Here is a 23,370-nt window from a genome sequence, read left to right as displayed (position 1 = left end):
TCTCCCGCTCCGCCTTATCTTCCTCCAAAACAAAAAGGCCCCTCAAATTTACATTTGGAGGTCAGTTTAGATATCTTTTTAAAAGTAGTTTGGAACAGAAAGCTGTTACTGAAATGATTTTGTTATCACAGTTCTCTGTGAGTAGTCTTAAGGTTTTGTGTGAATCTTTTTTGAATTGTGCTGTAGGCCTTTCTGTATGCACTCATCAAAATTGATACAGTCGCATCTTGGCAACATGTATGTTCATGAAGGTCTCTTGATCATCCTCCTGCTTACTATGAGACCTCCGTGGATTGATCAAAAAGAAGGCTGTCGCTCTGATATCCATTGGCTTAGTTCAAATCATAAATAACCTTAAATGAACAATAAATTAACTTTCAGCAGTAATGTAGGTTTTCTTTTTTCACCTTATTACACTGGCATGATTAACAGCAGATTCTGTAATGCATCCTGCATTGAGATGTTAATGCCACCTGAGGGCAGTCTGTGAAAGCGTAGCACCATGACAAGTGGGCAGTGATGTGATTGTCACGTTCCTCAAAAAAGTTTTCTGCTTCTATGCAGAATCTGAACTTGTGAAAAAGGTGTCTAGAAAAAAAGTTATTTGAAATCCGTAAAATCTAGCAGAGCTTCAATATTAGGATAAACGAAAACCCTGTTGTGGTCCCATGAGAGAGGACACTGAGGGAAAAATTATTGCAGAGGAAAAATGAACTGAGGTAACCTGAAAGCTTTAAAGGATCGTATAGTTAGGTGTAGCAACCAGTCAGATACAGAAAGTACAATTCTATCAAAAATACAAATTGATAATTGAGTGAACTTCATTAATTGTTCATCACCATTGACCATCTAGAGATGGAATTTTCATTCCAAGTAGTAGCATGTTATTTTATTACGTAACATTTTTTATTTGCACTATTTATACTTAATGTATACTGTGCCACATTGGCATTTGTCATTATTTTATGTTGCAGTCTACTGTGCTTTTCCTACTACATTGCTCTTCATTAAGAGTGCAATGGAGGAGGAGTACCTGTAGGAATTGTATAAAATTTTTAGGATTTATTACTTTTTTTTTTTTTTTTTATATGGAGGAAAAATACGTGCTGTATCCTTAAAGCAAGCATTAACAACTTTAAGTAGTGCTTACCTATAAGCTTTCTTGCTCTTAAAGGTTTTACTGGAAATTGACTAACACCTGCTTAGTGGGAAGAAGTGGTTTTACTAATTCCTACAGTAGAATCTGCTTAAAAAGTGGGAGAGTCTTAAAATGCATGTTTGGCAATTTTGAATTTTTAATTTCTTTTTACTAGCAGGGCTTCTTTGTTTATTATCTTTTGTTTTGAATGCGTGTTGATGTGTTCTTTACTATATACAATTATTCATTTACTTTTAGCTAATAGAGAGGACATGAGTCAAAAGCTGCACCCTATTGATAGTGATATTGGCAGTAGCAATACAAATGTTCCTGACCTCATGGATGAATTTATAGCTGAGAGACTCCGCAGTGGTAGTACACTGGTAAGCCTTTAAACTTCCTATGTTGTGATATGTAAGTCTGCACGTATGTGTGAATATTCATGTCATTTATGAATGACTTCATAAGTCAGCTCACCACTTAGTAAGATGTTCATCTTACTCTGGATTTTATGTATCAGAAGGACTTCAGAATATCATTAAAATATTCTTTGGCTATAAATCATTTTTAGCACAGGCTTATGTTGTTTTATGCATTTTTAATGTCATTTCTACTAGAATTTCATTCTTGAAGCAGAGCAGAAGTAACTGTCAGGTGACTAGTCTCGTTGAATTAAATGGTTTTAATTGCGACCGAAAAGGTTTTCGTACATGTGCAGTTTCAAAGCAAATGCTTATATGTAAATTTGCAGTGCTTAGTGTGTTGCTGTATTTAGGCACCATACTGGAGTACAGGAATGTGGTACTATTCTCTACAATTTTTGTTAGTGCAACAGACTACAAAACTACATTTGCATGTTTTTCCGCTTTTTTTTTTCTTCTTTCGTTTAGAAGTGTTGAAAAATTTCTTTTAAATAACTTTCTGTTAGAAAAACCATCTTTTTGTATTATTTTTTCCTATACTTTTCCAGCAATGTCATTGTGGCTGTGATTCATAGCGAAAAATTTCAATCAATTTTAAGTCAATAATTTCTGGTTACCTTTGAGTACTTGCCAAACAAAGCAACTGATGTGAAATGTTCTAATGGTTAATTAAGTGTCAAAGAAGGGGAACATATTCAAAGAAACATTGGAAATGAACAGAATGGGTAATAATTGAGATTGTTTCAAAGCTGTGTACTTTTAAATTAATACTTTTTTAAGGAAAAGAAGATTATATTAGACATGTCGAGTAAAACCTGTGTGTAAAAGTTGTCAATGAATATCATAGTTGTTGCAAATAAGGAACAGAAGATTCTTCAAAGTGATTGGAAAAATTGATTTATTTATCATCATCTTTAATAGATGGCAAGACAGGACCTGTAGGGGTTGTCTGGTGGACGACAGGTTGGCCATGAGCCAGTAGTGTGCCCTTGTGGCCAAGAGGGCCAATGGCATACTGGGGTGCATTAAAAAGAGCATGGCCAGCAGGTCGAGGGAGGTGATCCTCCCCCTCTACTCTGCCCTGGTAAGACCTCATCTGGAGTACTGCATCCAGTTCTGGATTCCCCTGTACAAAAAAGACAGGGATCTCTTGGAAAGAGTCCAGCGGAGGGCCACAAAGATGGTGAGGGGCCTGGAGCATCTCCGCTATGAAGAAAGGCTGAATGAACTGGGTCTGTTCAGCCTTGAGAAAAGAAGACTGAGAGGGGACCTGATCCAGGTCTATAAATATCTAAGGTGTGGGGGGCTGAATGGCGAGGCTGGACTCTTTTCAGTGGTGAGTGGAGACAGGACAAGGGGAAACGGCTGGAAACTGCAGCACAGGAAGTTCCGCACAAATGTGCGCAAGAATTTCTTTACAGTGAGGGTGACGGAGCACTGGAACAGGCTGCCCAGGGAGGTGGTGGAGTCTCCTTCTCTGGAGATGTTCAAGACCTGCCTGGATGCCTACCTGTGCGACCTGCTGCAGGGAACCTGCTTTGGCAGGGGGGTTGGACTCGATGATCTCTGGAGGTCCCTTCCAACCCCTACAATTCTGTGATTCTGTGATTCTGTGATGTTAAAAGGACAAGTGAAGTGTGACTAGTCATGAGGTAATTCATCTTCAGTCACTTGATTTTCAATGCATAAAGAATTCAAGCTGTTTCATAAAAAGACTTCTCAGTGTTTATCTTAGTTCCCACTGAAGCAGATAGCTGTACTTTTCACTGCCTTTTCTGCTCTGTGAGGAGAGTCTTAAAGAAAGACTCAAGTAGAGCGGTGTACGTTTACATGAGCAAACATGTGTTGTTTCATCTATACACTGTCTTTTTTTGTCTTAAATCAATGCTAAGGTTTTGGCTTACACATAAGAATATTAATATGTGAATTAGGAAAATTCTTTTGCTTGCAGTGTATGTTAATTTTTTGCTTGTATCATCATAGCCTATTGACCAAAACTGAGCAGATTTCCTGAAATCTTTTTTTCTGCATGCTTCTGAAACCAAGGTTAACAAGACTTGTTTATCAATTTAGACATGAGTTGGAGGTAATGTGTGTTTTTACTATTTTTTGCAAAGTCTTACCAAATACAAGCGGGGGCATATTTTGGTTTGAATCCAGGTCTTTTAAAGTTTGTGCAAAAACATCCATTGTGAAAGCAAAATTGAAATTTACTGAATTGTGTGACAGCACGGGTTCTTTGCTTCCTGCTTTCTGGGATTTTGGAAAGTCTTACTCTGTAGGATGATGACAATTTTTGGCTTAGGTGCATGTGTACAACAAGTTGTATACAGACATTTGTGAATGTGAGATTGCTTTTCCTATTATAAGCAAATAAGCCATCCAAGATCGTAAAATACTTCATATATCTTCAATATTTAGAATGTGACAAGACGAGGAAGCAGTCCTGGCAGCCTGGAAGTTCCAAAAGACCTTCCTGATGTATTGAACAAACAGAACCAAATGCGCCCTATAGACGACCCAGGCGTGCCTTCTGAATGGACATCACCTGCTAGCGCAGGCAGCAGTGACCTCATCAGTTCAGATAGCCACTCGGACTCGTTCAGTGCCTTTCAGTATGATGGACGCAAATTTGAAAGCAAGTATACTTTCCCAAAAGTAGGAACATTTTTGGTTGATTGCTTGTGACTTCCTTTTCCTAATTTTTGTAAGTTAAATACCAGTATTCTTCTATAAAAAGAGCATATCTTGATTCCCCATTGAAATCACTACTAATTTAATGGAACAAAGCAGAATTCATGAGAGAGGCTAACATTTGTGTAGTATACTAATGAGCAAAACAGCACTGAAACACTGCTCTATAAAAGCTGAACAACAGTGCATTGAAGTTAGGAAGCAATACTGTCTGTGGAGTTTTCTATGCATTAGAATGTAAAAATGGAAGATAGCTTCAGAATTTATTTTACTTCTGAAAAAGTTTAGGTAAAATGTAAGGAAGGTCATCTAATATTTTTACAGTGGTCTTTTTGTAGCTATAGATTGATAAAGATACTAAATGTATTATCATGGTAAAATGAGTATGCTTTTTTAAAATGACTTAATATCTTTTTCGTTCATTTCCTGCATCTGTTCCTACTTATATGCATATGGAGGGGTTATTGCAGTTGCTTAGAACTGTGATTTTTTTTTTGTGTTACGTAAGAGAGTAATACTGTTTATTTGGTAGAAGTATGTACTGTATTTCTATATGTACTGTGGATATGTAGATGGTAGGTAGCTAAGTGATACTAGTTAAACTATGTTTCAGTGTGGCATCTTCTCTTAAGTGTTGAGAATGCAATTTGCCAGAATGTCATTTGTTGTAATATTTTTAGCTTAAAGTTAGTTCTTTAATGAACAAGTTGGCTATTTCTAAGCTTATAAATTTTGCGAATAAATTCCTTAATGTAATTTTCCATTATTTTTTACTTTATTCTCATTTAGGTACACTTACAGCGACTAAGCAGAATACAGGACATGCAATAGGAATGTCTTCTCCAGAAGTTCAGTCGCAGTTTTGTGACAGAAATGAGAATGTCCATAATAGCCAATTACTTTCTGCTTTTACATCTTATGTAAATTGTGCAACAGTGTGTTGGAAGCATAGGAGATGTACATACAAGTTTTACATGGAGGATTTTGGAGGTGCTAGGCTTTTGTATTTTATATTAGTGGTATTTTTAAGTTATCAGTTAATACAGCTCTTTCCTCAAACAGATTTCAGCTTTGGCACAGAGGCAGGGACACCAGCTTCCACTGATGCTGATGCAATTTCAGGACAACATCAGAGTGCTGAGGAACAAGAAGTAGCCAGTCTAACTACACTCCATATAGATTCGGAAACAAGTAGTTTGAATCAGCAACCATTGTCTGCTGAAGCTGCAACTGTTACTGGTAAAGTAGTTAATAGATAAATAATCATTTGTTTCAGAAATTTTCCACCCATCTTGAAGAGTTCAAGATTCAGCTTCTGCAATGAATCTATATTCTGTAGAAGATGATTCTTGGATTTCAGTTATTTTTCTATTGCCATTGAACACTGATGGGTGAAATTACAAATAGAAAACTTTTGTCTGACCTAGTTACCTTCATAATCCTTTACTTGGTGCTAAATCTGTTTTAAATCCTTAGTGAGAAAATATATACAATTATCAGAGAAAACTGTTAGCACATAATGTAAGCTAGATCTTACGAGTGTTTTTATAGTACTGTAGTCAAAAAACTAATTTTCAGTAAGCTATTTTTTTCTTGAAAGGCTTTGCTGGTGCTTTCAAACTAGCACACTGAAGTCTTATGAGATTCTTTTGCGTACAACTGTCTTCACTGTATTGTCTCTTGTGAAATTTGAGTCTTACATAATGTGTAAAAATGTTATTGTGAACTTGTAAGATCAGTTTCCATTTGTGTCACTTATTTTTTGTTGGTATTTTTCCATTTTTTTTCTCATGGAATAGCCTTTTACAAACTAAATGAGAGTTTCACAGCCTCAGTCAGTCTTGAGGCCCTACCAATTTATTTTACAAATATTTATTGAGAAAGAGGGAGAATAATGCAATTATCAAATGATACAGGTAAGCAAATTGAATGAGCTGCTTTCTGAAAGAGAAAATCTTCCTCTCCAAGGAGTGTTTAGAAGGAAGATCTCACCATATTTTGTGAATGAAATATCCATAGACATTTTTATATTCCTTGTTCCATAACTGTTAAATACTGTTATGCCTAACAAATGTAGAACAAGTACCTACTTATCTGTGACAGCTTACGCATACATAGGTTCTGTTCTCTGTGACAAATCAAACTGCATTTTCAGATATGTTTAAGAACTGTCTTCACTTTCTTGCAACTATTTTCACATTCAAAAATTGCCTTTCTATTGAAAGAAGCATGATAAAAGCTTTTTCAACATTGTTGTTTAGCTTGGTCAACAATAATCAGCTTGACTTTCATTCTCTTTACTGTGTACTTGTTGAAGTCCTCACAGAGAATCTGTTCTTTATCTGTTTGTTTGTTTGTATGTTAATGATTTCATTGCTGTTTGGTTGTTTTGTCCAAGTTTGCATTGTAATTGACAAGATTACAATTAATGACTGAGTTGTCCATTGAGAAAGTTCTGTGGCTGTCTTTTCTTGTTGTTTGGACCACTGTTTTAGAGAGGTGGTTTTTGTGTGTCACTTCAGTGCCTCCACAAAGTTGGAGCCTATTGTCTAATTTCTTTTCACACGTAAGAAGAAAATACAGTTTCTTTGAAATTTTTGAAAGATAGGCAGCTGCATAGTGTAAATCACGTGCATGAAGAGTCACCTGATAGGGAAGCTGCAGTTTGAATTCAATGTGATTAGATACCAGAAGATCCATGTGGAAACTCAACTTCAAAGCACAGCATTAAAGTTGAAAGCAAGTGTACTGGGGTATCTTTTAATGCTTAGAAGATTCCAGTAGATCAGCAAATTTTCCATCGTTATTTGTGTCTATTGTTTTCCTTCATATAAAATCTCTTTCCCTCCCTCCCCTACCCTCTCTTTTCCTTCCTTCCTTCTTGCCTCTCTTCTTCCCTCCTTTCTTCCTCCCACTTCTCTACCCCAACATTCTTTTCCTTCTTCTCTATGTCTGTTACAGTCCCTCCCCTTTTAGTGAACAGAATGGATAAGTAGGAAAGGATTTCTTAGGACACCTTTAAATGTGTATTTTACATTAATTTTGTATATTGAAAACAAGCGATCAGAGTCAGGTGGATGGTCTCTTATACTTAAAAATGCAGAATATGGAGTGAAAAAATATTCTGTGTGTGAAGTAGTAGTGAAAGAGGAAAGGCATTGCCACGGTTTGTCATTTTACAGAATTTAGTGATGTTCATATGTATGTCTATATCTCCTACATAGATGCATTGATTTAAACCGCTGGTAAAAACTGCATTGCTTTTCAATCCAGTAGTGCAAGTTTGTTTAGCATTGTTTCTGTTCTGATAACGCTTCACGTTTTCTGTCAAGTTCTTTAAAATGTTTAATTTTCTTTCAAAGAAGAACATTTAACAACCAATAATTTAGGAAAATTACTATTTTTAACACCCTCACTTTTTCTTTTATGTCCTTAGATTTTAGTTTATCTCCAGCGCTGAACTTCACACATATTGTAATATTTTTTTAATCAGTCGTTTTCCAAGAGTTAAAATTCAGAGACATGCATTTTTCCATTTTAAAATGTGCTGATGTGTAGGGAAATGTATAGTGAATACCTGTTCTTTATTTCCACTGCTGTCTGAGTATTCAGTCTGAACTTGCCATTTTGGAAGAATCTTTAAGCAAATTCAAGAAGTGAAATTTGTTTAGCAGAAGTTAGTGCAAGAGCCAAGTAAAAGTGTGTGTTGCTCCTATGTAAGTATCTCTGTAGAGTAGATCAAGTAACTGTCTAGAGAGGTTGCTCTGTGTTGATCATGGAAAGATGCCTTTGCACACTGCCACTCGAAAAGCTCATGTTCTTCCTTCAAGGAAGTAACATTCCCCTAACTATACATAGAACATTCCCTCCATACAGATTTTCTGGTGAGCAGATAAACATCAAAGAATATGAGGGCTGTTGGAGAGGGTCCAGAGGAGAGCCACAAAGATGATCAGGGGACTGAGGCACCTCCCCTATGAAGATAGGCTGATGGAACTGGGCTTGATCAGCCTAGAGAAGAGAAAGCTGCGGGGTGACATCATTGCAGCCTTTCAGTACCTAAAGGAAGCCTACAGACAGGAGGGGAATCAACTCTTTGAAAGGGTTGATAACTTCAGGACAAGGGGAAATGGTTTTAAGTTGAGGGAGGGGAGATTTAGGTTGGATGTCAGGAAGAAGTTCTTTACTATGAGAGTCATGAGGTACTGGAACAGGCTGTCCAGAGAGTTTGTGGATGCCCCGTCCTTAGAGATGTTGAAGGCCAGATTGGATGTGGTCCTGGGCAGCCTGGTCTAGTATTAAATGTGGAGGTTGGTGGCCCTGTGGCAGGGGGGTTGAAGATTCATGATCCTTGAGGTCCCTTCCAACCCTGGCCATTCTGTGTTTTTTTGAATATCAGTCCCCAGTTTGAGCTTTGATTTTTAAATCAAACTGTACACATCCATAAACCTGGAAAAACGGTTGTTTCAGCAAAATTTCTGCTTGAATCGTGGGACTTTTTACTGGGGAAAAATCTGCGTGAAGGAACGTGTAGAGAAATTTGACTGGTTCTGAGCACTGCAAGTGCTGCAGAATAAACACATTTAAAATTATTTTGATTGAAAATAGAGCTCTGGTAGTCCATTCACCTATCTGATTTTGATGTTCATCTCTTGCCTTTCCTGTATGTAATTTGTTGTCTCTTGGAGCTCAGTTCACAGGGAGATCTTATTGCAGGTTTTATATCATTTTCTTTTTTGGCCAAATTTGTTATATTAAAGTATTTAAATTTTCTTTTAATGCTGTGTTTAGAAATTTCAGTAGCTCAAAAGGACAGAAAAGGCTTTTAAGGTAACTGTTAAAAATTGCATTTGCAGGCTCTGAAAGTGCTTCTCCAATCCAATCTGCTCTTGGATCCCGATCACAGACACCCTCTCCTGCCACTCTTCATGCAGATCATATTGAGCAGAAGGATCTGCAACTGGATGAGAAGCTCCACCACTCTGTTTTGCAGACGCCAGATGACCTAGGCAATATCTGGAATAGGAAACATAAACCTGTTTTTCCTTTCTTTTGAATGCAATACAATGAAGTAGATAGTATCCCATTAGCTGTAGACAATCCTGTAAAAAGCTATTTCATCTGCACTTTTAAAAATATTTAATTGCAGTTATCTTCTCAGAAAGCAAACCAAAACCTTTTCTACATTTTGTCTTGCATTTCATTGAAACTATTAGCAGTGGGTTTCTAGTCAGTATATTTATAACTGTTCTTTTTGATAGATAGAGTTGTGTCAAGGTAACCTTGTATGTAGTCCTGCCAAGGACAGTTTTGTCATTAATGTAAAGGTAATAAGACCTAATTTTTAAGTAATGTTTTTATTTCTTCTTTTCCCTTTAATATTTATACAAGTTTTAATTACTTTAAGTTATTGAATTTTAGAATACATTCACTTTATAAACACAAAGTTATCAATTCTCCCATGTTCAGTCTCATGGAAACAGAAGAATGTCTGATGGGTATTTTAGACCCTTTTTTCTTTAAGGTAGCCTACTGATGAACACAAATACAATCATTTTGCTTTATACTCTGTGATTTGCAACCCAGAAGCCATCAGTGTCTCTACCACAGTGGTCCAGATCTTCAAATGAAGAGGCTATGAGATTAGGTTGAATTTGGATTTCATTTTCATTTTGTACGCCTATGGGAGTTGCAAGATTTACAGAAGATCTCAGCAAGTTCTGGTGCTGAGGTGTTTTAAAACCTATGTGAGAGGTACAGGAGGAAGAATGTGGATGCTTTCTGCTTTAGAACTGTGGTTCCTTAGGTAGTTTGCTTTGGCTGTTTAACCACATAAAGCGTGAGCCATTGCAATGCGAGCATTCTTTCTATGTGCAAACTGGAACGAACAGATCTTCCACTAAAAAGGACTGTCCATTCATATTGTGTAGAGATAATGTGTAATGATGCATAGGAAGAATGAGGTGAACAGAGTTCACACAAAACTGCCACATGGTTACTGAATTAGGGCTCCAGTAGTGACCTTGAATGTTACTTATGGACAAAATATACAAGATACAAAAATAAAAATATACAAGAAACAAAACAATTCTTCTAGAGAATTTGGAAGTAGTTACGTAGTTAAACAGTTTCAGTTTTGAGATGGCTTAATGGGTAAGAAATATCTTACTCTAAAAGTCTGATTTTTTTTTTATTTTTTTTTTCTCTTTCAGTTTTAAGGAAACTATGTATGTAATAGTTCAGGCAGAACTTTTCCTTCTGTAAAGAGGTAGATCTCACTATGCTTTTTTCTTCCTTTGCAGAAACTAGTGAATTCCCCTCAGAATGTTGCAGTGTTATGGCTGGGGGAACGCTTACAGGATGGCACGCAGATGTTGCTACTGTGATGTGGAGACGAATGCTGGGAATTTTAGGAGATGTCAACAGCATCATGGATCCAGAGATTCATGCCCAGGTTTTTGATTATCTGTGTGAACTGTGGCAGAATCTGGCCAAGGTAAAAGCAAACAAACAAAAAACCTCTTATCCAAACTGTTTCAACAAGGAAGGATTTTCAGATGGAACAACCGTCACCTGATATATTTCCCTTACTTTCATTTCATTTTGTTTTATTTTAATAATTGCAGATAAGAGACAATCTTGGTATTTCAACAGATAACCTCACTTCACCATCTCCACCAGTTTTAATCCCACCACTGAGAATTCTAACACCTTGGCTGTTCAAGGTAAATTTGAGCACTAAGTAGTGAAACAGAAATAAAATATATTGTTGCAGAAGTGTTTAATTTACTTTTTTCTTTTATGAATAATCAACGTTTTTTTAAACTGTAGGCAACAATGCTGACTGATAAATATAAACAAGGAAAGCTACATGCTTATAAACTTATTTGTAAGACAATGAAGCGAAGACAAGATGTATCTCCCAACAAGGATTTTTTAACTCATTTTTACAATATAATGCACTGTGGACTTCTTCATGTTGATCAGGTAAGTTTAACTATGATGTACCAGTTAAAATGAATAGTAGAAGTAAAAATGGAATTGTGAGAAATACTGGATTTTAAGCTGAGTATTTCAACTTTTTCCTTTAAAAATAGCTATGTGACTGGTACTTTTTCCAGGCTTTGGTAAGTGGCCTATATGTTCTTCATTGTAATCAGAAATGGTTTTTTGTAGTCCATTTTAAGCAAGTAAGAGGGCAGAAAAGGGTATTCTTTCTTTGTTTTTTTCTGTAACTGAGTGCTGCAGACTGAAGCACGCAAGAATGAAGGAAACAGGTATCTCTAATGTCTACTGGTTTTATTTGCTCCCTGATGCAACTGTTCAGCTAATGGGAAAGTAAATTGTCATCACTGTATGTCTGGCGTAGTTTATTTCTACATCAGATATAGAAAGTAGCAAAGACATTTAATCAGAGGAGTAGATCTTGTATGTTTTAATATGAACAAGTCTGAAAATAGTACATGGTTTAAATGCTCTTTTTAGAGATTCACGTTACAAGTGTGAGTGCTTCACCACAGTCCTGTAATTTAATGTGTTGAATGACTATACACCAGCAGTGTTATAAAACACTATGTCTTTATATGTAATTGTCTTTATATTATGATTCCATAAAAGATACATAAGAAGTTAACACTTCTTTTAATGTTATACTAAGGTGACATTTGTTGGAGAGGATTTAAGCATGTTGTTAGGAAGATATGAGCAAACTTATCTAGTGGAAAGTGACACTGCCCATGGCTGAGAGGGTTAGAAGTAGATGTTCTTTAAGGTTCCTTCCAATTCAGTTTTCTAAGATGCTAAATAATAGCTGGTTATCTCTCTGTCTCTTCTGTAGCTATTTAAATGAATTGTTAATCATTTATAAAACCCTTACAATCTAAATGTTAATAACTTAATACAAAGGTGGTACAGTAGTGTCCAAGATTAAATTGATCTATAAAGTATACTATACTTACATTAAGATGAGTATACATATGGAATGTAACTTTTTTGTGCTACTCCTTGTTCAGTAATGAAACCTAGAATGTTCCAATGGCCACAGTGAATTTACATGCTTTTTTATTCCCAATTTTCCGTTCAATATCTGCCTTTTTTTTCATTATTTGTTCATGTTGTTGACATTCTTTTCCTTTTTTTTATTCTTCCTTGTACAAGGATATTGTCAATACAATCATCAAGCACTGCTCTCCTCAGTTCTTTTCACTTAGTTTGCCTGGTGCCACCATGCTTATTATGGATTTCATTGTAGCAGCAGGAAGGGTGGCAGCTTCTTCTTTTCTCAATGTAAGTGTTCAATAGTTCATTCTCATTAATGGGCAAGTTAGAAGGATTTGAGAGAAAACTGAGCAATATTTTTACTTGACTGGGGTGTTAATTTGTCTGAAGAAGTCAATGTAGCAGCAAATACAGACGCTGTTAGTGTTTCATTCTAGCACACTACACATGCAAGTCCTTTATGGAAAATGTAATGTGAAGTATACTAACATTGCTGTTGACACAGTAATTTTAGAGTTCTAGAACTTATGATTGCCATTTATCTGCACTTCAAAATGTTTTAAAATAAGTGGTCATTTTGGCTATAACTTCGTGTTAGAAATACAGCTATATTTACACACATACATACACACTGCAATGACTTTCATAGTCTGGCTTGAAAACTCCTATGTCTGATAATGTTGGCCATTTATATCTCCGATATAGCACCTAGGCATTCCCAGCTTTTTATTGGAACGCTGATGTGATTATTCAAGTGCTGTTGACCTTGTGTGACTGTATTCCTCAAAGGTCCCTAATACTCCAGTTATCAATGACTTTTGGCTCTTCTTACATAATTCACCTTTTAACTACTTGTGAAATTCAGTTTTCCTTAAGGCACTATCAAAGCTGATCTTTGCATCTTTTTATGCTTTTGTCTATCATGTCCAGCAGTGTTAGCTGTCCAGGCCTAGTTACTTAGTCATTTTTCTGTAATCCTAACAAATCCTTCATTTCCTTTTGGCCAGCTTGGAAAATGGGCATAGTGTGTGTCTGAGTAGCAGTCCACTGGGATGTGATCTCAGTTTGCTCAGCTTTAGAGAATTTGGAGAAGGAAAAAAGAGATAACTGTGCACAGTTTTAGCCATTGTTCTTATTTAAGGCAGCTAGAAATGTCATCTTTCTGACTGCAGTAAAAATATGTTTCCTTTCACCTGTTTTTCTTTCAGGCACCAAGAGTTGAAGCGCAAGTTCTTTTAGGATCTCTTGTCTGTTTTCCCAATTTATATCATGAACTACCAGCTCTTCACCCAAACATTCCTGACATAGCTGTGTCTCAGTTTACAGATGTTAAGGTGGGAAATTTAAAGACTATTTGAATAGTATTCTGCCACCAATTAAATTATGATATGATGATATTCCAGGAAATAATGACTAAATTTTTTCACGAGCTATTTCAAATAGATCCTGTAAAATATTGTGAAACATTATACTAATAAACTTACTGGATGTTTACATAAGCTTTGATAGTAACCTGCAGCTTTAGGGACATTTTGCAGCAGTTCAATCAGAATTATTCTTGACATCATTCTTAAGGCCTGTAGTCACTTGTTCTCTGGATACTTCCAAGGACTTTTTTAATTAATAGAATTTTGATTAGGAAAAAAAAAATCATTTAATACATACCTCAAAGTAACTAGCAGATGAATACTTTCTGTGGTATCATTTGTGATTGTTCACAGAAGTTAGCTACATGATGGTCGTTGTTTGTTGGATTTTTTTCTTTCTTTCTTTTATTTTTTCCCCATGATACTTCATGGAATTGTGTTGGATGAATCACCAGAAATTAGGACAGTAAACCCGTGAGATGTTCTTGAGTTAGCATAATAATGTACTTCTGTGACAGACTAGAAATTGATATAGTGGCACCAAACAGTTCTGACCACAGACCTGGAGAGCCAGCTAAATGATGCGCCTGTCTGTCTCATAATAAAATTCTAATTTTCTAACGTTTTATGTGATTGTGTAACTGGCAAACTGGTGAGCGTTTTCCTCTTTGTTTTAGGAGCTCATAATTAAAACTGTGTTAAGTTCAGCCAGAGAGGAGCCATCTGGTCCAGCACGGTAGGTCATACAAAAGGAGCTTCTAAGTTAGTAGTTACTTTTATATATTATACTGTTTTGAAGAAGGTAAATTAAAGGTTGTAAAGTAAAACTTTGTATTCTATTCATGCTTTTCTTCACTACCATCTAAACAGTGGTCTACTGTTTTAATTCAAAATGGTTTTTAAGTAGCTAGGCTGCTATCTATCCATCATATTTGAGAAGTCATGGCAGTCTCATGAAGTCTGTGATATTTCTGGGCAAATTTCATCCTTGTCTGCTGCTTTGGATGCATTAATCTCAATATTCTTGATTTAAAGAAGTCAATGAGTAGAAACTTAACAGCAAAGTTTTGTAATCATTAAGCAAGGTATTCTTTATTGGCAGTGCTGGGGTAGTATCGAGATGACTCTTCAAGAATGCTCCCACAGTTGATCGTTAGTAAACATGTTATATTTTCATGTGTATTACATATTCATTACATTTCCAAAGTCATTATCCACCCTCAGTGGTTGCCCAACAGACATAGACATATTTGGCGATCTTCAGTGTCGTCTAGCCTTTTAGCACCGTGATGGTCCATTGTCAGTCCATTCTTAGTCCTTGGGGTGATCGTTTACTTCCTCTCAATAGTCCTTTTGTCCTAAAGATTGCTGTGGAATGCAAGGACAATCAAGAAGTCTCTGCTCGCACAGATAAGGAAGACAGAGGGGAACATCTTGATGCAGTCTGTCACATTCTAGGCATTCCGTTTTTGCTTCTTTTGCCTTCTTAAAGCAGACCAGCCTTACAACATGTCTCCCCATCTACAATACTACGTCACAGTTATCATACAGTGGTGTTGTAAGCAAGTGTTAACCAAGTATTTCGTGTAATTACTTCTTGAAATCATTCTTTACACTTTTTCACTCAGAGAGTGGTAACGCACTGGAACAGGTTGCCCAAGGAGGTTGTGGATGCCCCATCCCCATCCCTGGGGGCATTCAAGGCCAGGCTGGATGTGGCTCTGGGCAGCCTGGTCTGGTGATTGATGACCCTGTATATTGCGGGGGGGGGTTGAAGCTGGATGATCTTTTCAACCCAGGCCATTCTGTGATTCTATGGTTCTATTTTCAGATTTTAGAGGAGGAAGCAACAATAAAAGTTAGTTTTAATATTTAATCAGAATGCATACAGTCTTTAGTGTTCATTTACTCTTCTTCTATTCATCCTTGGTTATTGCCAATCTAAAAATACTTAAACACATGTGAAGTAATAAGGTACCCCTCTCCCATTTATTTGTCTCAGAAGCTTTAAGCAAATATGAACAAACTCACACTGGGTATGAAGACTTTGCTCCGCAGTTTTTTCTTTGTCTTAATAAAATACTTTTTGAAGATAAGATATTAATTCAAGGTGTTAATTCAAGAAATTAAAATATTTATAAATGTTAAGAAAAATATTTTAAATCCATAAAACAAGCAGAGATACAGGAGTTTTTAATTGCTTTTTGATTTTTGAGTTAGTCCTTCCTTCCCTGTGCCTTGACAGAGGTAGCTAGGATTTATTGTTTTTTTTAAGTTACAGGACTATAAAGGTCTCTGGTGTAGAAAGAAACTTTATTAGGCTTTAGCAGGACATATCATGAAAATAAAAAGTGTGCATATTCTTGTAGTGTGCCTTTTCAAGTTATTTATCCTCCAACATTGTTTTGCAGATGCGTTGCGCTTTGCAGCCTTGGTATTTGGATCTGTGAGGAGCTAGTTCATGAATCTCATCATCCTCAGATCAAGGAAGCCTTGAATGTGATTTGTGTTTCCTTAAAGGTGAGAGACTAACACTTTTGTGATGTGTTTTACCTTGACCACAAAATCCTATCCACCTACATTCTGTGTGTGTTCACTTGTAAATTTGCAAGCCATTGCATTACCTAGTATAGTTTCTCAGACATCACCAGATGTGTAGAGGTAGGTATAGTGCCTGCATCACATGCATGGAAGCACTGGAAGATGTGTGATTTCCTGTGGTGAAGTTCTATACTCACTCCCAGACAAGGTCACTCAGGCCAGGATTTGTTAAGAAAAAAAAAAAAAAAGAATCCAAAGACTAATCAAGAGTTTGCATTGAAGTTTAAAGTTTATGTGATTAAACTGCCTGTTGAAAGGGAATAATGAGCAGTATGATTTTGGGGAGAGGTAACTTGTTTTTATGACACAACAGGAATTAACTAGCCTGCTTACTCAGGTGTTTGTCTCTGTGGCTGTCTTGTAACAGTAATTCATAGTCTTTTTTCTGTTTACATGGTTACCAGAAATAAAAAATGTTGATTAAAACTTTGCCTTCTGTTTTTTTGCCTATGCTTCTTTTTTGGTCTCGTTAGTTCCTTAAATGTTAGAAGATATAGCTCTGCTTTGCAAGAAGCTGGCTTAGGATAGAGTTTTATTACAGTGTATTTCTCACCTTTGAATTATTGCCATTCAAAAACTTTTATTTCAGAATTCTTATTGTTCCATTCACACTTCATTGCCCAGGTGCTTCAGCTTTCTTAAAGCTTTTTTTCCTATCTTTTTTTATAGATATGTGAGATATACCTTTCTCTGATAGGTTAATAGAATTGCACTTGTTAAGAACACAATCTAAGAAGCCAATGAACTAGATCTAACTATTTTTATAACATAATTATTCTGAATTCAGAGGTCAGCACTTGGCCACCTTGCAGCACATATCTGTCATAGCTTCACTGCTAAGTAAGTGAGATTAGAACATGTAAACTAATTTATTAGTCTTTCAATAAAGGGGGAATTCTAAAGTTACTCATCTTTATCAGATAAATAAAATAGGATTTTTTCCTGATGAAAACAGTAGTACCTAACTATCTGCTGGGTGATATATGATTTCTTAGAAATAAGGTTTGGAGTACTTGTTTTCACTGAAGATAATACTTAAGTAACAAGAATATATTTAAAGTCCTTCCCTTCCCCAAAACCTTGAGGCCATTGCGTGTAATTTTTTCTTCTATGAATTCTGTGCTGTCTTTAAAAGTCTGTAGTTTGACTATTCTAATAACCAATTTGAATTATATCTTAAGCTCAGATTTGTAGAATTTTCATGTGCTAAATGAATAAAATTCCCTTGTAGAATTGAATTTGTGTTTGATATTTGATGCGCAGTTTATATATAGTTTTAATGCAACTATAACACCGGAAGACACCTCAGTTATATGTCCTGTGCATCAACACTTTAGAGAAATACACCTCTGCCTTTTCTTTTCTTTGTTTTTCCTCATAGGAATCTAGGGCAGCATGTACATCAACTAGCAAGAATGGAGAGTAATTGTACAAATGCACTCATGTCTGCCTTGACCATAACAGTTCAGGAGCTGTTTAAACCAGGCTCCTATGCAGTAACATTTTCCAACATTTAAAAGAGTACAGAAAAGAGGAGGAGTATAGAAGCCAGAGTGCATTCATTTCCATTCAGACAAGTACTGTATGTAGCAGTCACTAACAAATAACTGAACAATTAATCTCCCTGTTTTTAGTACTGTGTCTTGTACATTAGATATTTGACTGTTCACCTACCTCAGTTCTCAACAAAGACCTCTGATTTCAGAATCCTGGGGTTTTTCTTCAGTGATATGTTAATATTAATAATAATGCAGGTATGAAGTTAATTTGTTTGTTCTGGCTTCATGGTATTATCCTAACCAGTCTGAGGCTGAACTTCAAAGAGTTCTTTCCCATTTCCTTCATTCTGTGCAACTTACTTGTGGTCTGATCCAGACCTTGGATGTTAGCTGATAACATTTGTTTAGGATTATAAAATCGTTTCTTTTATATTTTGCAAAAGTTGTTTCTCCTGCAAAAAATACATGAGAGCCACATGTTGGATAAATTCCATCATAGGAATTCCTGACCACCTTACCACCTAACATACTATTACATGAAGTCACAGTCATCATTACTGCACTGTGTTCTTTTCTAGTTTCCAAATAAAACAGTAGCTCAAGTTGCCTGCAGTATGCTGAACATGCTGATACATTATGTGCATAGACTTCAAGTGTATCAAGCTGATTCACCTTTAAGAATTATTCAAGTAAGTAATTTATTTTTTATTTTAAAGTAGCAGTAAGATATATTTCACTAAAATTAAAATACCACAGTATTGACAAGTGTGTTTCACAAAATGTGAAACTGATATTATCTTACTGAACATCAACAGTATGGATTCATGTAACATTTATTTACTGTCTCCAGTATTAACATGTAAAATGGCTTTACCATGTCTTTTTTTCTCCAGGAAAACTTCATCATTATTTAGATGAGCATATTTTAAATTAAGTAAATTATTTTGTATTAGATAATGGCAAATATATATGTTTAAATTTAGTAAGAAAGCAGCTGTTTAATAGGCATCTGCAATTATATTTTGCATATCAACTGATATGTCAGTATAAAGCAAATATATTTTTCTTTAATACACTTCGAATAACAAGGAATTGTTCCTTCCTCACTCCTCTGTGAGTTGGAGCAGAAAAAAAAAGAGGTCTCCCAGGTAACCAGAAAGGGAATTGTGTGGAAGCTTCTTGAAAGGCATAAGAAGGATATCTTTGCTCCTGTGCAGTCGTATTATTGATTAACTGAAAAAGAGGTTGTTTACAAGTTCTGGTATTTCAAGAAATAATGAAATTAGTATGGTCCATGCACAAACCATCAGGATAATTGTTGCACCCTACAAATATGTGGAATTAAGTTATCTTCCTGCCTGAGTATTTGGAGTAGCCATGTAAGTGCATTGAACCTAAAGATTTTGTGATACTGTGAACTTAAGTCAGTCATACATAACATTTTCCTTGCATCATCTGCTCTGAAATTCAATTAAAAGGGTTTTATTTATAAAATTAAAAAAATGGCAAGGAATACTATGATTTGTCTTAAAATAACCTAAATGTAATTCAGCTATGAGTCTAGTATTGTCCTGTTTACGTGCTTAAAAAATCACTTTGAACTTAAGTACTTTATTATTTCCAGTTGTAAAGAAACTGTGCTGTATTTTCTCCAGATTTTGATAGCAACAATTACCCATCTGCTACCTGGTACAGAAGCTTCATCCTATGAACAGGACAAGAGGGTAAACATTTTCAGTTCCTTGTAACATACAAATAACTTACAAGTGTGTAACAGTTCTGTTACAAAATTTAAGATGTTCCTTTAGAGCAGGAATCCAGCTTAGTAAATATAATGCAGTATTGTCTTCCTAGACTTAAAACAGTGTTCTCTTTGCAAATGACTTTCTGATTTTTTTTGCTGAAAAATATGCTTTTAAAATTAATTTAAATAGATTGCTTTCAGTCATTAGAATGTCTCCTTCTTCTATCCTTAAGTTTAGCAAGGTAGACTTTTCAGACTTGGCTTATACTGAAAATGTATTTTCAACTTCTCATTTCAAAATACTCAAAAGGTTGTGAATTTTTATTTTTTCAAGTAAATTTTTCAACAAGACAGTCTGTAATATTCAGATGAATTTAATTATTGACATCCTCCAAAACAATTGCTGTCTTTTCATATTTTCAGTGGATCTGAGTCCCCTGCTTATGATGGACTCTTTCTTCAAACATCTTATACTCTCAGTCGTGCTTTCTGCCTCCAGAAAGTTTTGTCTTCTCTGAATTATGTAGGTTGCTCCAAAAGTAATCTGTCCTCTTTATTTCCAACAGATAAAAGGATTGTAATGATGCTGTTTAATAGAGCAAATTCTCAACTACAAAATAAAATTTTAATATAGTCACCTCCATTAGCTTTGCATTTTCAGTGAAGAACAAGAGCCTCCATGCTGTGCTCATAAAAATTTGCACCAGCAGAGGTAACCTGCTATCACCACTATTTTCAGACCAATCTTTGTATTCGGCTTTGTTCTTGGACTAGGGGAGCAAGAGCTGTGGGACACAACGGTCATTTAAATTTTGAACTGCAGTTCATGTGTTGATCATTTTGGCCAGCAGATCTCCATTTCATCTCTCCTCTTTGCTTGAGAAGTCAGTATCTGTTGTAGAATATTGAAGCATATAATGTTAACCAACTTTCAACTTGAGGATGATTCCCATATGCAAAAACATTCCCCATGAATGAATGCTGATTGTTTTATGCCAAATACGGCATCAAAAATGTACCAAAAATATGTTGAAATATTTTGACAAACTTAGTCCTAATGGCTTTCATAAAAATCGGTTTAATGTAAAAATAATTGGAGACATTCATTGTTCAGTTTATTTTATGGTGTCTTTGCGAGGCAAAGTTGCAGTGTATTACATGAAGCGATTAAGATGTTTATGCATCTTTTATAAGTGAATTGCTTAGGTGGATTTTCTTTGAAAGATGTACATTTGGAAAATATTTTAGAGAATCCCACATCTGTTTATCTGATTTTTTTCCTCTTTCATAGCTAAATTTTAAAAGTTTAAAGCAAACGTTTGTAGTAAGTTATTAATAATTTGGTGTGTGTCTTAATCTATCTCTGTTCTAGTCTTTAAAAATATCCCCTAGAGGGAGTTGGTTGTTTTGCTGACTGAGTAGAGTACAATACAGAAAGCAGTTGTATTACTGTCAGATGATACCTCATTCTGTGTAGCAACACTGACAAGTTGTGAAAGAAATTCTCTATCATTTATAAAACGGTAAATGTATGTGAATTTGTCCACTTCTGTGTAATCCTTGATTCACTTTAAAGTGAATTTACATTCAGAATAGTATGTCTGCATTAACTTGTATGTGTCCAATCTGTCATTTTGTAAACAGCATCCTGCAGACCAATTCTGAAGAATCAAGGTATCCTCATAAGCACTGTAGCCACTTACCGATTTGTCATAATGAGAAAGTGTTGTATGGATGATCTTTTTTTAAATGTTTAATTATTAAAATAAACCTAAAATTTTTACTCATATTATATAGTATTTGAACATACTGTGGTTTTTAAACAAATGTGACCTGTAATTTCTGTGTAAGTTTGCCAGGTTTCTAAATTGAGAAAAGAAAGCGAAACAGAAATAAAATACAGGGATAACTGTGAGGTCACAAGTGCTGTTTTAATTGATTTGTAATTGAAAGTGTTTGTTATAGTTGGTAGTTTCCTTACTTCTGTGCTTATTGGATTGGATAATGGCCTTGCCATTAAAGACCTTGCTGCAGCCTCTTCACGCTACAGGAGCAGAAAATGATAAGACTGAGAGATCTGTTCTCAATTGTATTTATAAGGTACGTGTTTCTTTACTTGCTAAATCAGAATTTCTAGACATGCAGGAAGCGTCGGCTTTCATGAAAACAAAGACAGAACTTTTCTGTAAACTAACCTCATTTTACCACTGACATTTGGAGTGCTGTTTTAAATCTTGTACATTTTGTAATTAACTCTGTGTGATCATTGGTATATTTGGAATTCTTAATATTGTCTTACCACTTTGTGATTAACTATATTAGAGTATATATGCCATACCAGTAGCATACACTTGTGTTGCAGAAGACCAGCCATGCATTTAAGGCATACGAAGATGTAGCTTTTACATACCAAACAATTTTCTTATCAATAAGCATAGCAAAGTTATCTTTACAGATATGGGTTTGTTTCTGTAAATATCAAGCATCTAAAATTTCCAGGATTTTGTCCTGCCTATCTACTTCTAACAAATTATTTTCAGTGTAAATAAAACTAAATCTAATTCTTATAAAGCCACCAAATAGAAATTTCAGTAATTAATGTAATGAAATCCTGTTTTTGTTCTAGGTTCTACATGGATGTGTCTATGGATCTCAGTGTTTTAGTAACCCCAAATATTTTCCCCTAAGTCTTTCTGATTTGGCATGTGTGGATTATGATCCTTTTATGCATTTAGAAAGCTTGAAGGAGCCAGAACCACTGCATTCTCCAGACTCGGAGCGTTCTTCTAAACTTCAACCAGTCACCGAAGGTTTGTCAAACTGCTTAAGTATATTTTCTTTCAAGAAAGTTTTAACCTTGTTTTCCACTACTGAAGTGTTTGTTTAAAGCATAAGTTTTAAGTCATACCTTGACACTACATAGCAACATAATTTTGAACAATTGCTATTTGATTAACTGCAGTAAGTATCTTCTGAAGAATGTGAAGATCAATTTGATATGGATTCTTCTGTGCTCTGTATCAACAAAAAAATTTGAGTACAGGAACATGAACAAGCATTATTTTTCAGCAGTTACTTTCAGTAACGTTTTTTTTTTTTTTTTTTTTCAATTTTATTCCTTTTTCTGAGAGCATTTTGGACTTCTTTCTTTTCTAAGCTTGCAATATTTTAAGCTTGCTGCTAATCTTTTTTTTTTACTTATTATACTTTGTTGTTGATCTCTTTATGCTTTTAGAAGATAAATTTTCTCTCATTTGTTTGGAAACTTAAGAGACCTGGGAATTAACTTTTTCTTCAGATCTCAAAAACAAAAATAAATCAAGAAACTAAGATACAGAAGAGCAGTATTATACAGCATATCTAGTAGATATGAAATGGCTACATCAGGAAGAAAATTGAAAAAGATGAGATTAATACAGGCACCAGAAACTCTGTGTAGTGCTATTCTCCAACCATATTAAGTTGTTCCATTTAGGCTTCCTTAAAGGTATTAAGAACCAGATAAATGCAGAAGCTCTTTGTAGCAGCTGTGTGCTAACAGCAGGTGATTTTGTGGTCTGTAGTGACTACGTGCTGTTTTTTATGTAGAGAAAATGGCTAATCATTGTGCCCTTGTCTAAGGCATGCTTCATCATCCTCAAGTACTTTTTTGGCCAAAGAATTCTAAACATAGAGCTGTCCCCTAATAAGCTCAGTATTGGATTGAACAAGTCTGATTTGAGAACTATTGGCAGGAGGAGCTGTAATTATTAAATTTACTGAAGAATGAAGCAAGGTACTATAGTTGGCTTTTTGTCAAATGGCTGTGGTTCTTATTAGTAAAAAGTAATCATCTGCTGGGTCAGAATGAAAGAGGCTTCGAAAGATTCATTCTGTCCTAATTACAGTCTCACCTATACATATTATG

At 35.3% G+C, this 23,370-nt stretch overlaps 1 protein-coding gene across 4 annotated transcripts in view; it reads left to right on the top strand.

Annotated features, from left to right (window-relative positions):
• Window positions 1–23,370, top strand: part of RALGAPA1 (Ral GTPase activating protein catalytic subunit alpha 1) — a gene marked incomplete at both ends in the record, with an annotated part of 113,683 nt that overhangs the window by 43,026 nt on the left and 47,287 nt on the right. For all 4 annotated transcript variants that reach the window (XM_079536710.1, XM_079536709.1, XM_079536708.1 and 1 more), the window contains 15 exons: window positions 1,397–1,521; window positions 3,982–4,202; window positions 5,324–5,493; window positions 9,111–9,263; window positions 10,557–10,750; window positions 10,881–10,979; window positions 11,086–11,241; window positions 12,412–12,540; window positions 13,461–13,586; window positions 14,297–14,355; window positions 16,031–16,139; window positions 18,298–18,408; window positions 19,375–19,443; window positions 21,429–21,563; window positions 22,090–22,273. In XM_079536710.1, the coding sequence (XP_079392836.1) occupies window positions 1,397–1,521; window positions 3,982–4,202; window positions 5,324–5,493; window positions 9,111–9,263; window positions 10,557–10,750; window positions 10,881–10,979; window positions 11,086–11,241; window positions 12,412–12,540; window positions 13,461–13,586; window positions 14,297–14,355; window positions 16,031–16,139; window positions 18,298–18,408; window positions 19,375–19,443; window positions 21,429–21,563; window positions 22,090–22,273 (2,040 nt within the window). The remainder of the gene's footprint in view (window positions 1–1,396; window positions 1,522–3,981; window positions 4,203–5,323; window positions 5,494–9,110; window positions 9,264–10,556; window positions 10,751–10,880; window positions 10,980–11,085; window positions 11,242–12,411; window positions 12,541–13,460; window positions 13,587–14,296; window positions 14,356–16,030; window positions 16,140–18,297; window positions 18,409–19,374; window positions 19,444–21,428; window positions 21,564–22,089; window positions 22,274–23,370) is intronic.

This window comes from Tetrao urogallus, assembly GCF_951394365.1.
Source record: "Tetrao urogallus genome assembly, chromosome: 6".
In the NCBI taxonomy this organism is placed as follows: Eukaryota; Metazoa; Chordata; class Aves; order Galliformes; family Phasianidae; genus Tetrao; species Tetrao urogallus.
The sequence above is the reverse complement of the archived record's forward strand: the minus strand, read 5'-3'. Positions and strand labels throughout refer to the sequence as shown.